This window comes from Pezoporus wallicus, unplaced genomic scaffold (assembly GCF_028554395.1).
Source record: "Pezoporus wallicus isolate ANWC-B61680 ecotype Strahan unplaced genomic scaffold, APGP_CSIRO_Pwel_v1 contig_4722, whole genome shotgun sequence".
In the NCBI taxonomy this organism is placed as follows: Eukaryota; Metazoa; Chordata; class Aves; order Psittaciformes; family Psittacidae; genus Pezoporus; species Pezoporus wallicus.
Genome location: NW_026641840.1, coordinates 3,360,364 through 3,374,175, shown reverse-complemented (window position 1 = coordinate 3,374,175; position 13,812 = coordinate 3,360,364). Strand labels below are relative to the sequence as shown.

Below are 13,812 nucleotides of genomic sequence, written 5' to 3'. Positions count from 1 at the left end.
TGCTCACAAGCACAACATTTGGCATCTTGCTCTGGCTAACTACAGACTTTACAAACAGTGTTGAAAAGGCAGTTTCTGTCTGACTTCCTGTAGTATTTTGACTTGTTACTTTAACTGATTTTCATCGATGGGGCATACATTTGTTTTTCCCCATACATATGTCCTGCCCAGTGAGAGGGAGTGATAAATCCTGTAGTTCATTTCCTAATGGCAAAATTGCTTCCAACTTTCTACAGGCCTTTTTCTGAGGAAATAATGTCTTCTTTTAGCATTGCCGGATATCACCGACTGTAACTTAAAACTTCTCTGACATGGGGGACTGCCTCTACCCAGGAAACTTTGTGCTCACAGTGGCATTAAAGGCGAAGTGGTGGAAAATCTGTGTGTAGAAAGTTGATGCTGTGTAAGAAAAAGAGTTGTGTTACGGTGTGGACTTTTGAGGAATATTTTTGCCTTTCATAACCTGTGCAACCATGTTCTTCTCACGATTAATGATCTTTCCAAAAATAAGTGGTGAAACTGAAAACAAAGCAGCAGCATTTAGTGTCCTTGGAACAAGCAGCAGAACAGATTACTCCGTAGAAAAGAATCCACTTGCTATTTTTAAGGAAGCACTCTCTAAGAAACTGACAGGAGTAGAAAAAGTTCAGCCAAAATATCTGAGGAATTTTAAGTAAAAAATTTCTGTGCTTTTTACTGTAGAGTGTGACCAATCACTTAAGTCAATCTTTGCTACAGGAAGAGCAAAAAGATAGCAAATGTGACATAGATGTTTGTACACAGCTCCTGGGGCATCCTCATATTAATCTCATTCTTTCATCACTTTTTAAGGAAAATCTCAAAAAGGCTCCTCTCAGAAAGTGTCTTCTCCTGTGCCTCAGGCTCCATTTTCCATTCTCTTCTGATCTGAAGATGATGCTTTTTGGAGAGCACTGGCTGGGGGCAGAGGCTGAGCTTCCTTCCTGTCCCACAGCCCTCTTTGCTGGTTGCAGTGAAGGGAAAAGCCCAGCTCTCACTCACAGCTGGTATTTTACCACCAGAAGCCCCACGCCCCAGGCTCCCCCCAGCAGGCCAGAGAGGTGCCAGGGGTCCCACGGGAGACGTGAGGGCTGGGGGACCACCACTTTGGAGCCCACCAACCATAGCTGTTACACATCCACGCCAAGAAAGCTCCTTCTTCAACAAACCTGAGCTGTTTTACTGCCATGCCAAGGAGGGGTATCAGGCAAGCGGCCAAACCACCTCTTAGAGGCTGTTTCTCATTACTGGGGGCCCCTGCCCCTCCTTCCTCAGCTGGTTTCTCCTTGCACAAGACCAGGAGGGCTGCAGCCATGTGTGGTGATAGGGGGTCGGTCTCCTGTTGAATCAGGCTTGATAGGCAGCATCTGCAGTCCCGCCACAAGAAGGACAACGTAAAACCAGATCCTTAGGTAGCTGTCCTTCCTTTCTCTGGCCTAAGGAGTCTTTTTATTTAGCCTATGGGTCCACTGACTGAATAAAACCAGCAAAGTCAGGTTAATAAACTGGACTTTTCCTTTGCAACTCAAAACCTTTCACTCGTTAAGATTAATTTTATACCCCAATTTATTTGTTATTTATTTATTTATCTCCCAGACAATACAGTTCTCAGAACAGTACAGCAAGGGTCAGTAATTATTTGTTGAAGTGGATATCGTTCTTCAGCACTGCCAGAAACCATTTTCATTGCTTCCTGACCACAGCACATTACAAACTGCATGGCCCTTTGCTGTCACAAGAGACAGCACCCAAATCTTCCGTAGTCTGAATCAACACCACATGGGAGCATGACCCTTGAAAAGAAAACATCACCCAGGCTGGACTATTACCTGCTTGGACAGAGGCTCTGAAAAGAATACCCCAGGTACCAGAGATGCCATGAACAGGGCACACCAGCTTGGCATGGCCGGCTGATAATGCAGGGAGGAAAAAGAGGACATGGTGGAGGCCAAATACAGGGAGAGAAACACCTGGTCTTTGGTGCTATTCCCCCCTTTGCAATGGCACAAGAAGATGTTGCTCTTTTGAAATATTATTAAGAGCTGTAGGACTTGAAGCAGAGACAGGGAAACCAACCCCACTGTGCCACTGTTTTATGAGGATGCTCTAGACAAGCCATCGTGCCGCCCCAGCGCTGGTGGGACCACAGCAGGCCACACAGAGGAGCACTCGAAAAACTAAAGCAGCATCTTTATTTTATACATAACCATCAGTATAAAAAGTTTATTATGTACGAGCGGTTTTGTTTACAATATATTATATTGCTTCAAGCTGATGCAGAAACTTCATACATTATAGTTCTACTTTGTTTGCAATGTATTACACTGGTTAAATGGCACCACTGTAGTGTATTTTTAATACACATTACTTTGCAAAACTGTTAAGGCCAAAGATAACATTGAATTCAGTTGTTCAGTTTTTAAATTAGGCAACATATTTATTTCTTTTTCTTAGGGAAAATTCTAACTACACCATAGCAAAACTGTAAAATGCACCTTTCTTTTGTCTCAGGCAAATGAAATCTGAAGCCAATGACATGATTCAGGTTAGCATCTTTGAGGTTTTCTGCTTGAAAATTGTTACTTAATTTTTGGAAAATATTTGCAGCTATACAATCAAAAAAGGAAGTTTAAACGCAACTGAAGTATAGTACAAAACACCATCCACAGCACTGAAAGAAGCAGCCTATATAATCATGCTATAGAAGTATTTATAAAACTTAAAAGGAATAGTAAATATCAGCTCAGTGGTTTATAATGAAGCTAATAAAATTCCAGCCGGTACTCTCAACTGTAATGAACAGCGGTTTAACATTCAATCCATGAGAGGTTAATGAAGGCTATGAACTTTATGTAACACGAACCGTTTCAGATGTTGGAGTTCACCAGATATAATTGGATTCGGGTGGAACATGCCTCTCCTCTGCCCTTTTTGGCGAAGGCGTGTGCTGCCTGTGTTTGCTGCCTGCTGGCCTCAGGGCGCTCAGACCGCTGGCTCCATACCCTGGAAAATTATCCAGTTCAAGAGAAAAGAAACCACAGAAGTGGGCTCGCAATCCACAGCTAATATTTCAAATGGAAACAGTCTCCCCTGTTTGAACAAAGGATTTTGCTGTGCCTCGCACAAGCACTCGCCCCTCTCTGTGCCCCCCGGGATGGGCGACATGCTGCCAGAAGGAAAGATGCTCCTGTCTCACCAGGGAGCCCAGGGCACTATCAGCATGCCCAGGCTTTCACTCAGTCCTCGGTTCATGCATGCACAGCCCATGCCAGCTGGGTGAGATTCATGCTGATCTGCGGAGGACTGGCTCTAAAGAGGGGCATGAGCATCCCCCAGGGGAGAATCTGCACCGGCTACCTAAGCTTGGCTTTGGTTTATGGCTGAATACAAAGAACAGCAGCGACAAAAAACACCTCGGGGCCTGGGCTGGGGGGGAAGCAGTCTGAAACAGGCTTAGCAGGGCTGCTTTGTTGTGGAAAATGAAAATGAACAATAAAAATGGAATTCAAAGTATTACGTTGTAATTATTTATAGTTTAATTTACCCATCTCATTACTGAAAGCTGAAGGAAATTACTTTGGAAAACCAAGTCCCCCGTTTGATTTTTTGAACCACTTCCTTTTAAGACAACAGATTTACCAAGGAGCCGTTCATTTGATGGAGTATGATGTAAGTCTCTCAAATTGACTGTAAATCTGCTCTCAAGATCAGGAGATGTTTAGCTTTAGTTGCAAAGAATGACTTGCAGTACATGCGCTTAAAATAAGAGTGAATTTTACCCAAGTGGTCTATTCTCCGTTTCTTTCCTGAATACAGAGAGTTTTGCAGTGCTAAACCCAGCAGGACTACCCAAACTCCCAGTAATGAAGGCTAGAAAACCTTGGAGCTGGCAATAATCTGTGACTATAGGCTCCTCATAACAAGGCAGTTATGAGTTTTGGATTTGGTGTACAGCTAATTACTTCTTTGGGGATTGTCACCTATAGCACGTATTTGTATTCACTTGCTATCTGAGTTTTTGATAAGAAGAGTATGACAGGAAGAACAAGTTCATAGAGAGCCTATGAATGGAAGTTCACGTAGGTTCGTTTCCATATAATTTGTTTCTAACCATAACTTACATTAATGTTATTTCTCCTTCAGAGAATGGCATGAATAGTTAACATAAGTCCATTAACTAACAGCACACTAACAGTCCCCAAACCGAATTTTCACAGCAAAATCCATTTTACTTAGATAAGACTAATTTTTTGACAAAACAGCTATATTTATTCCGACACATTTTAATGTGATAGAAATCACAGGCATCAACAGCATTTAATAAAAGCGAACATTCAGTTGATGCTGCAATACAGGTTCACATTTTTTATGGCTAATTTGTGGGTCTTATAGCTGCAAAATCTCTCAACTTTTTTATTACTGACACTTAAAACACTAAACATGAATTATTAGCTAACAGTGATAAACAATAACTCATAAGAGGATGTACGGAATGTGGTATGAAGATCTGCTGTTACAGCACTGTTGTACATGAAATATTAGAATTAAGTCTGAAGTTCTTACTGCATATGCCCAATTGTATTTCAGATAATTTTATAGTACTATTTTAAACCCAGTGAAGTGATCTGTTGCTTCAATAGGTGTCAAATGGACCAATAATCACAACAGAAATGTATTTTGAGGAATTCAACTTTGCCTTGAGACAATTTATTTTGTAGTCTGTGGAGCATGGGTGGGAAGAGGAAGAAAAACTCTGAAGTTGTTAAGCATAGATCTTAGAATCATAGAATCATAGAATGATAGTTAGGGTTGGAAAGGACCTTAAGATCATCACGTTCCAACCCCCCTGCCATGGGCAGGGACACCTCACACAAAACCGTCTCACCCAAGGCTTCATCCAACCTGGCATAACTCTACAAGATCTCCCCATTTTCTAAAGGACATTTCATTTTTCTAAGTTTAAATCTGCTTTAAAACCTGACTTTCATTTCTAAAAATGCATACCCAACAGTTAAAGGTAGCTGATATTACTAAAGTACTGAAAGACTTTATATCCCTTCTATACTACGGGTGGAAGATGTGCAAGATCTTCTAGAGATTTCATTGATACCAGATTCTGGAATTTCTAATACAAGTGTGATGTTGGTGAAACACTTTCAAATTATTCTGAGGGAGGTTTTTTAGTTAAAATTATGGAGTATTGAAAATCTTTATTGTTTGGATTAAAGCTTATAAAAAATGAAATGCTGGAAAGGCTCCTGAAGCAGTCATTTCTGAAGCATCCCATGTGTAAGATCCCCAGTATGGATTCTCAGGATTTGTTTCTCACTTACTTTTGTTGCAGTGTCTCCCGTGCCAGCCTTCTTTGCACTGGCATTTGTTGGGCTCAACACAGGTGCCGTACAGACCACAGCTGGGTTCACAGACAGCTGTAAGAAAGCAAGAGAATGCATCTGACCTCTCGACACTTCATCCAGAGACAGAGTTGCATATTTGCTTTCCATGCTGGTCCCCACAATGGGTTGGTCCTGGCACAGGCTGGGACTCTCCCAGTAAATCTGTGCCTTCACACTGAGTGTATGCAGATCCCCAAAACAGCTCACATCCCTTTCACCTGTGAGGTCTGGCTCAGTCTCTGGCTTAGAGAGGCAGATTGAACAGAAGAGCTCAGTGTCCACCAGAAGCAGCTGGAGAAGAAGGGTAGGGCCCAGCATCCCTCCCACAGAGTGATCCTACTGGATTTTTACGTTACAATGCAGAACAGAATCATAGAATAGTTAGGGTCAGAAAGGACCTTAAAATCATCTAGTTCCACTCCCCCTGCCAGGGGCAGGGATGCCTCACACTAAACCATGTCCCCCAAGGCTCTGTCCACCCTGGTCTTGAAGCATTTCTCTGTCACCAATCTGCTATTACTGATCTGACACATTGCTGTTTTGTACAGACTCAGGGTACAGAAGAAACTGCGGGGAGGCTTTTGTAAAAAAAATATGTTTCTGGTTTCATAATTCCCTTCAGTCTGGTGTATGCTGTATGTCCATAAAGTAAATTAATGAAATACTTTGACAACAATTCGTGCTGACATTTTGTACAAAGACGCTGCCCAGACAGCTTGATCAGTCCCACAAGCACTAATGGAGTGGTACTTACGCTTTGAACACAGGTCTCCCTGATAGCCTTTGGAGCACTTGCATTTATTTTTACCAGTACATTTGCCCCCATTTCGACATGGCTGATGGCATTTACCTAGAAATTGAAAACATGAAAACAATAGTCTTAGCCCCCTGCAGCTCCTGGAGGCAATGTCTGAGAAGCCTGTCTTGTACCCAAAAAACTCATTGGATGCTGGGTGTAAGAGTGTGCACTATGGATCCATAAGGAAGACTCTGCTGCATGTCTGTCCTTCCAATTTATATGCATTCTTCTGCTTTGAAAAGATGTCAATAATTTGGCACAGCCAAAGCTTGTGTGCCCATGCAGCTTTTGCCTGGATTTGTGCCACCCAGACTCCACAGAGCTCCCCATGTGAGCAGTCAGTATTACCTCGTGTCCTTCTCACACTTTGTGGGAGAGACAGCACTGTACAAACTTCATGTTTGCCAAGGGTGAGGTCCATACCCAGGGGACACAAGTAGAAGAAAACCTGGTGTTGTTCAAGAGAGATTTTAAGCAATAGGATGCTCAGGAGCTAACAGGTATGGCCGCTATGTACAGACAATAAATTGTCTGTGCCTGTTAGCGTGTAATACAAGGCTGTGGAGTACCAACGATGCTGTGGATGGTGCAGTGAGGGCTGTTCCACACCACAGCTCGGAATCTAAAGGTGCACTAAAAAAGTATGCCCTTCTTTCCTGTTTGCAAAGAGCAGAGCATCTTTGTTAACAGTAATCAGTACTCAGACATTTTCAAGTATTTTAGTACGGAAATTGCTTTCCCTCACATTCCCATTCTCACTTTGGCAAAGGAAGAGGCTGGGTCTGGCGGTGCTGCTGTAAGAAGGTTTGTTTGGCCCTGACACACCTGGGATGGAGGAGGTCCATGCAGGTGGAGGAGATCCACACTCAGGTTCCTGCTGGGCCTGACCTGCACCAAGTGCCTTCCTCAAACTTAATGTCAATTCTCCCATCACCAGACTGTCAACCCCTTGTTAGAATTCATCTGCATTATTGAACTAATTAAATCTTCACTCATCTCTAGGAAGGGCAAGCACAGTGCCCAAGAGCCAGGTCATCCCTGGCCGAGGGAGGCTCAGTGCCACCTCTCAGGGCACTCTTGGGCAGCCAGAGACTACACCCTCAGGTCCTTGCCTCCTCAGTGGCCATACAAATCAGTGCAGATTTTCTCACTGTTGTCCACAACAAATAGCTCTTCCTAAATTTAGCATTAATACTTACCTGAATCTGCGAGCAAACAAAATCTGGAACCTGGAGCAACAAACTGCTTCCTTTCCTTTTTTAGTATTTTTTATAAAGGTTGTTAACTAAGACCTGCAAATGATAATTTAAGCATCAACACCAGCTTGCTGTGCTGAAAATCTCAGCAAATGCACTCATCTCACAGACTGCCCCCTTGGAAGCTCAATATCCCAGGCAAAGCTTACTCACCTCTCAACCCCAGCAGACTTCTGTGATGCATGTGTGTCTCATCAATATAAAAGAAACATTTGTTCCTAATGCACATAATTATTCTAATAGCCCTGAAACAAGCTTCATAACCAGCTGATGGAACAAACAGTGCTAAGGAGAGTTTCTGCAAAAGCATCATTTTGTCACAGGAGCCTCTGGAGAGGGAACCTTTAGGTATCCTAATTTGGAAGCATTTGGATCCCATGTACTTAATGACTGAAAGGAACAATGCTAAGGAAATCCATGATTTTTCATAGTTGTTGAAGTACATCTGGACAATATGGGTCAAGGGGTCTGATGCCGACTTCCACAGAGCTGCATTAGGCAGGCATTTCACTCAGCGCAGCCCAATTTACTTAGGATATTTTCACAGAATGAAGGAAAGAGTAATAACTCTCTCTGTTACCGACTGAGAAATAGAAAAAGCAACAAAACAGCTGGTGACAAATGGCAGAGGAATCCAAAACAAAATAAACCCCTCTGGACTCCAACTGAAACACTGGTTAGAGACAATGCATAACTATAGCTAGAAAAAAAACCTGGAAGACTGTGAATGCTCGTTAGTATTGTAGACTGGGTCCAGTACATTTCCCAGGGGTCTTACAGAGTGATTCAACTGTTAGACCAGCACTCTTTAAACAACATTAAAAAAAAAACCAAACAACTTTGTAGTTTTCAGAAGATGGCTTGCTGCCTGTTGACAGGTTTTCCCCCTTTGTTATTTCAAGACCTCCATGACTGAATGTGGCTGGCCCTGGATCTAAGGAAAGAAACTGAGCCGTGTTTCTCTGCTGTTTGTCAGCCTCGTCTAGCATTTCTTGCAGCCTTCCACTGTTGTGCTGGCACGGGTGCAGTGCCCAGAGGTGGTAGCAGCCATCAATCACAGTCTAACAATTGCTGTCTGAGCTTTACAAAAGCCAAGGCAAGTGCACAGCTTCCCTTGCTCTCATCAACATCGTCCTTGTTCAGCTCCCAGCATAGTGTGATCCTGAATTTGTTTTAATTTCTTTCATACAGGAACTAGTTTAGTGCCTGTATTTTGAGTAGTTCAAGTTGCACAGGTAAGCCTTCCCAAGAAACTGAAGTCAGCTGCACCTACCCCAAACAACAATAGACAAAAAGGAGTTTGAGTCCCGCAGACAGACCGGTAATATCAGTTCTACGAATGCTCCTCAAAAAACCACCACTGACATAAAATAGATGCTTCTCAAATTTGAACCAAACCTTATTTATCGTCTGAGAAGTATCAAAGCTGACTGTTTGGGAACTGAAGAAAGAAACGGGGTTCTGTCAGAGTGTCAAATTTGAACTTGATGTAAGCAAAGGTGAATTCAGTGGAAACCCACACTGCTATTGCTGAATCTGATCTGAATTTATATCAAAGGACAATCTTTATTAAGTCCTGTATTGGCTGACAGCCCGTTAAGAGTTTATTTCCATGTGTTTCCAAAGCATCTGATGATATGAATTTCAGAACTGTGAGAAGATCCAGTGTCTTTAATACGTCATACATATTAAAAAAACAGCTCTTAGGTAACCCAGGTCAAATGATGCACTCTGTGCTTCTGTGAAGATGCTGGGGAGCATTGGGGATGTTATTTACAGCAGAAGGTCCTTGCACAGTGTCCTGTTAGAAGCTTTAAGCCCCAAAAGAATGGCCTAGGAGTGCGTTCTCAAAATGCTCATACTCCGTTCAAGTGCGGGGAACTATAGAATTAATCCAATTTAACAGAGCTGTGAGAAAACTCTTCTTTTAGTTAGATCAAATACTTGACAGCTGACCTTCCAGGTCTGTTCCAGCCTAACCACGTCTCCATAACCCCCAGCTTTACACAGCACACTTAGATCAACCATGAGCTAAAGTATTTTGAATGCTTTGATGCTAAACTTCTGAAAATAGCAGAACTTTTGATCTTTGTGACACAGATTTGCAAGTTGCCATGTGAATGCAACTTAATATGTTCCATGAAAGTGCTTAGCTCTTACAGTTCAGTCCTTCCTTTGCCCCAAACCCTTTCATTCCCAACTTATAGTAGCCCTTTGACAGATGTGAGCTCAAACCTAACTTGCTGTGCCCAAGTATGAATTGCCAGAATGTTTGAAAATAGCTGCTCCACACAGGCTTGGCACAGCAGTGCATCTGTCTGCCACAGAGTATTGCTTGCATACTTAACACCTTGAGCATTGTCACCAAGCCCAGTTTCTAGTAAAAAAAAAAACAAAGGTATGAAATGGTCTAGCAGTGAGTCAAACTTATTAGTAGGAAACTCCTTTGGAGGCATGTGGCATCTGACCCTCTGCAGGCACCAACCTGCCATGTGAGACCCTCCCTGTGAGCCCAGTAGAGGCAGGTTGCACATCATCATACAGGCATTGACACTAGAAGAAGCTGACATAAGTGAAAGGAAGCACACGGAGATACTACTCACTTATTTCACATTGGTCTCCTTCATATCCTGAAGGACAAATGCATTTTCCCAGATAGAAACACGTTCCTCCATTGAAACAGGTTGTTGTACAGTTTGCTGAAATGAATAAACCAGGAATTAACTAAGTCACTAATATGAACTCAGTCTGACTTGGCCTTAATGTTTTCTACTGCTCATCGTAAATAAACATTGAGTGTGTTTTAAGAAGTTGTATTAACATCTTTTCATCCGGTTTGCAAAGGAAGACTGAAATGTGTTTCTTCCTACATTGTGCTTGACACAGGCACACACACAAGTCAATATAGAAAGAGACAAGTGAACCAGACAGCAGTGAGATCCTTGAGGACGGATTGAGTTACATCTTTATCAATCCTCACATGTAAAGCTCTTTGAAGGATCAAGGTATTATTGCTATTGAAACTGCCAGCGTCTGATAAAAGGAGTACAATCTAGGACTAGAAGTTAATTCTACAAAGGACACTTCACTACAGTTCTTAATTAATGCTTTGACTAGAAAGAAACCTTTATAAGATTTTGCTGTGTGGTGACATAGATGCAAATGCTGTGTCCCCCACCTGCCAAGTTACCTACATGGTGCTGGACATGACTCTTCACCAGACAGCTGGGATTCACATTAATTCTTGAAGACATTGGAAGCATTTCATTTCAGTGCACTTTGGAAACATTTTTAAATGTGATAGAAGCCTCATCAAGGACTAGATACAAGTCAGGAGGACAATGAGACCAACAATCCATGCAAGCATACCTGAAGGCTTAGGAAGGTTCCCATTATTTTGCTGGAAAGTCCACTAGGACCTTTTGCATTTACTTTTCATTTCATATAGTCCTGCAACAATGAATATTCTCTAATTTGCTCTGCCATGAGCAGGTCAGTTAAGTTTCTGCAGGAAACTACTTGGGTTTTTTAATATGTGGTAGCTTGGACTGTTCCAAATTACAGTTCTGAACAACTGATTGCGCCTTCTTATCCCTCGTGAGCCACAATGCCACAAAAAATGAATAGCTGCTTATTTTATTAATCTGTCTAGATGTAGCAAATTAATGAACTAAATAATCAGTAAAACCGGTTTTACTCCACAAAAATAGAGTTCAAATTGAAATACTCTTTTTACACCCTTAGGCCAGAAATGTAAGTGAATGTTGTGGTAGGTCCCGCAGCTTTCAATGGACCAACTAAAGTGATTATCTGAATTACCCTTCAGAGAGCTGGTGTATATGGATGCCTGCACACACAGCTGCAAAAGCACTGCAAATCCCTACATTCTTTCAGCAGCTGCCAGATTGTGCTAGAGCATCTGTTTGAAGAATCACTAAACATTCAAAACCTACTTCATCACTCACCTGACTTTCCAAAACCCACTACTGAAGGGAAACTGGCACATGTGAATGAAGAAAAGGCTGATGGATATATGGAGCCTGGAGGGGTTTAGGTTTTAGGTGGCAGTTACCTTTGTCACAGTTGATGCCATAGAAGCCGGGGGGGCAGATGCAGAGGCCAGGCGTAATGCAGAGCCCACCATTCATGCAGCGAGGAGTACACAGCGCTGAGAAGCAGGAAGAACAGAAAAACATCACTGGTGTGATAGCAACTATCTATGTAAATACACAGCACATTGACTCCTTAAGCTACTTTTCCTTCTGCTGAATATAAGTCACCTTTGCACAGCACCTTTGTCAGTGGATTAAGTCAATTACATCTCTGGTTTGTATTTGGCAATGTGTATACAGTATTGCTAAAAAAGTGAAGACTAAAGTAACTCATCTCCTAAAGGAAGTCCCTTGTACAGTTTAATTCCAAACAGGGGAGAGCAAAGTGCCCACCTACACTCTCAGGTTATTTGAATTTCCCCCAGATCTCTGTCTTCTCTATGGACCCCCAGTCCTCAATATGACTGGACTCTGGTGCAGCGGTTGGTACCTCAGCTCTGCAGAAAAGGCTGTCTCCTTGGAGGTTGCACTCACAAGTGTCAGTATTTCAGTGGGGTTCCCAGGCAGGCTTTACAAGGAAAGCTCCCTTCTCCTTCTTCATTCCTAAGCATAAGCACAGCTACCTAATTCAGGGTAGGGAAGCCTGCTGTGTGGCCTGATTTAGTGGCCAAATTGCCCTGCATGCTCCCTGTGAACCTTCTTCAGAGCCCCTGTGCTCTGCCAAGACTCTTCTGCAGTTGTGGCCACCCCACAAAGCTCTTCCAGGGAGGCATGTGGGGAGGCAATGCTTCATTTCATGGTTGCCCTCAATTGGTACATGCAGTGAGGTTGGGTCCATACTAGTGAGTTAAAGAGAGCCCAGTCATGGGGAAAAGTAGGGGCACAGGATAATCCATCTTGTGAAATTGTTGGTGCTGTTCCTGGCATGGCTTTGTCCCCAGCAGAGCAGCAGCCATAGGCTCCTCCTAACAGAAAGCCTGAGTCTGGAGAGGTGTTTTTTTGGAGAGAAAGATAGTTTATTACACATATGGATGTAAGCTGTGCTCTGCCAGTTAGCCTGCAGGCCAGAGAACAGTCCCTGATTCCTTTGTACTCAATCTTTTAAATATAGTGAAAGCATCTGGCAGTGGAAGGATGGCAATGGGGATGGTTTGCTCCATGTCAAGTCACCCCGGAGAGGGTCTGCCACTGGGGGAGAAAGAAGAGACATGAAGGAGAGCTGGTTTCCTCAGCAAGTCACACCATTCTCCTGGCTCTTCACTCCTGCAAATGTCATTTGGGGCTATTAGTCACTAATGGAAGGGAAAAGGATACTCTTTCCTTCATCTTCCCATCTTTGTTGTCAGCCTGCCCGCAAATTAGATCTTATCTCCAAATAAACAAATGCAGAACAACTGAATTCCTGTGCTTTGTTTCCCAGCTATTCCTCATTAGCAGAAGAATCTTACTTCATCTTTTTGCAGATGGGTTCCCTGTGATTAAAGATCACTTCAGTATTGTGTCAGTTTTTGTCAAAAGCAGCCTCCTAGAGAGAAAACATTTTTCTTGTAAGCAACAAGAAAATTTCCAACCACGGGCTGTTTCTGTTAGTCTGTGGTTGATATTAGTAATTCCCTTACATCTGTGGATTTAAAATACATGAAATCTTCAGAACAAGCCATTCTTATTTCTAGGAGAGGCTGCAGTGCGGTAGCTGCAGTTTCGTTGAGATTATAATAAAGAAGACAGCTAAGAAGATTCTTCTTAAATTACCTTTCTCACAGTGAGGCCCGTAAAATCCATCTGGACATTCACAGACATGTCTTTCATTGCAAAACCCTCCATTCCTGCATCCTCCTGGACACTCCGCTTCATAAAACACAACAACAAACTGAATTGAGTATTATATACTTTAGCTACCAGCCAACTCTCGGTAGGATCAGCATGCTCATTTGACACAACAGAAAAACTATTTGCTGACAGACAGGCAAATACTGACAGAAATGGATGTTCAGCTGAGATCTCCTCAAGAGAAATTAGGGTGTTTTATTTTTGTTAGTCTAAAAATAGAAGTTTCATAACGTGTTCAGACGAATGCACAATGTGCTTGTCGACAGACTGTGCATTTCCATTGCTCTGCTGTTCCGTAAGCGCACAAGCAATGTGGGTGCTCTGCTCAGTCCAGTCCTTTCTCCTCTGTGCAGAAATGAGCAAGCAGCTCAGTGCAGGGCTTGCATCGCTGGTTAGACCTGCCCTCAGTATACAGGACCAGTTTCAATTTCTGCAGCCTTAAGTAGACTGCACTGCACTTG

At 42.7% G+C, this 13,812-nt stretch overlaps 1 protein-coding gene and 1 long non-coding RNA gene across 4 annotated transcripts in view; both read right to left on the bottom strand.

Annotated features, from left to right (window-relative positions):
- Window positions 1-13,812, bottom strand: part of LOC130608000 (uncharacterized) — a 174,851-nt gene that overhangs the window by 123,708 nt on the left and 37,331 nt on the right. The window lies entirely within an intron of this gene.
- The window catches only part of WIF1 (WNT inhibitory factor 1), a 62,839-nt gene continuing 51,212 nt past the window's right edge, over window positions 2,186-13,812 (bottom strand). For 2 of the 3 annotated variants that reach the window (XM_057425572.1, XM_057425570.1), the window contains exons 5-10: window positions 13,274-13,369; window positions 11,542-11,637; window positions 10,073-10,168; window positions 6,169-6,264; window positions 5,352-5,447; window positions 2,186-3,021 (exon numbers count right to left, since the gene is read on the bottom strand). In XM_057425572.1, coding sequence (XP_057281555.1) covers window positions 2,900-3,021; window positions 5,352-5,447; window positions 6,169-6,264; window positions 10,073-10,168; window positions 11,542-11,637; window positions 13,274-13,369 — 602 coding nt within the window. In that variant the 3' untranslated portion in view covers window positions 2,186-2,899. The remainder of the gene's footprint in view (window positions 3,022-5,351; window positions 5,448-6,168; window positions 6,265-10,072; window positions 10,169-11,541; window positions 11,638-13,273; window positions 13,370-13,812) is intronic. The other variant, XM_057425571.1, reaches the window with a different exon arrangement.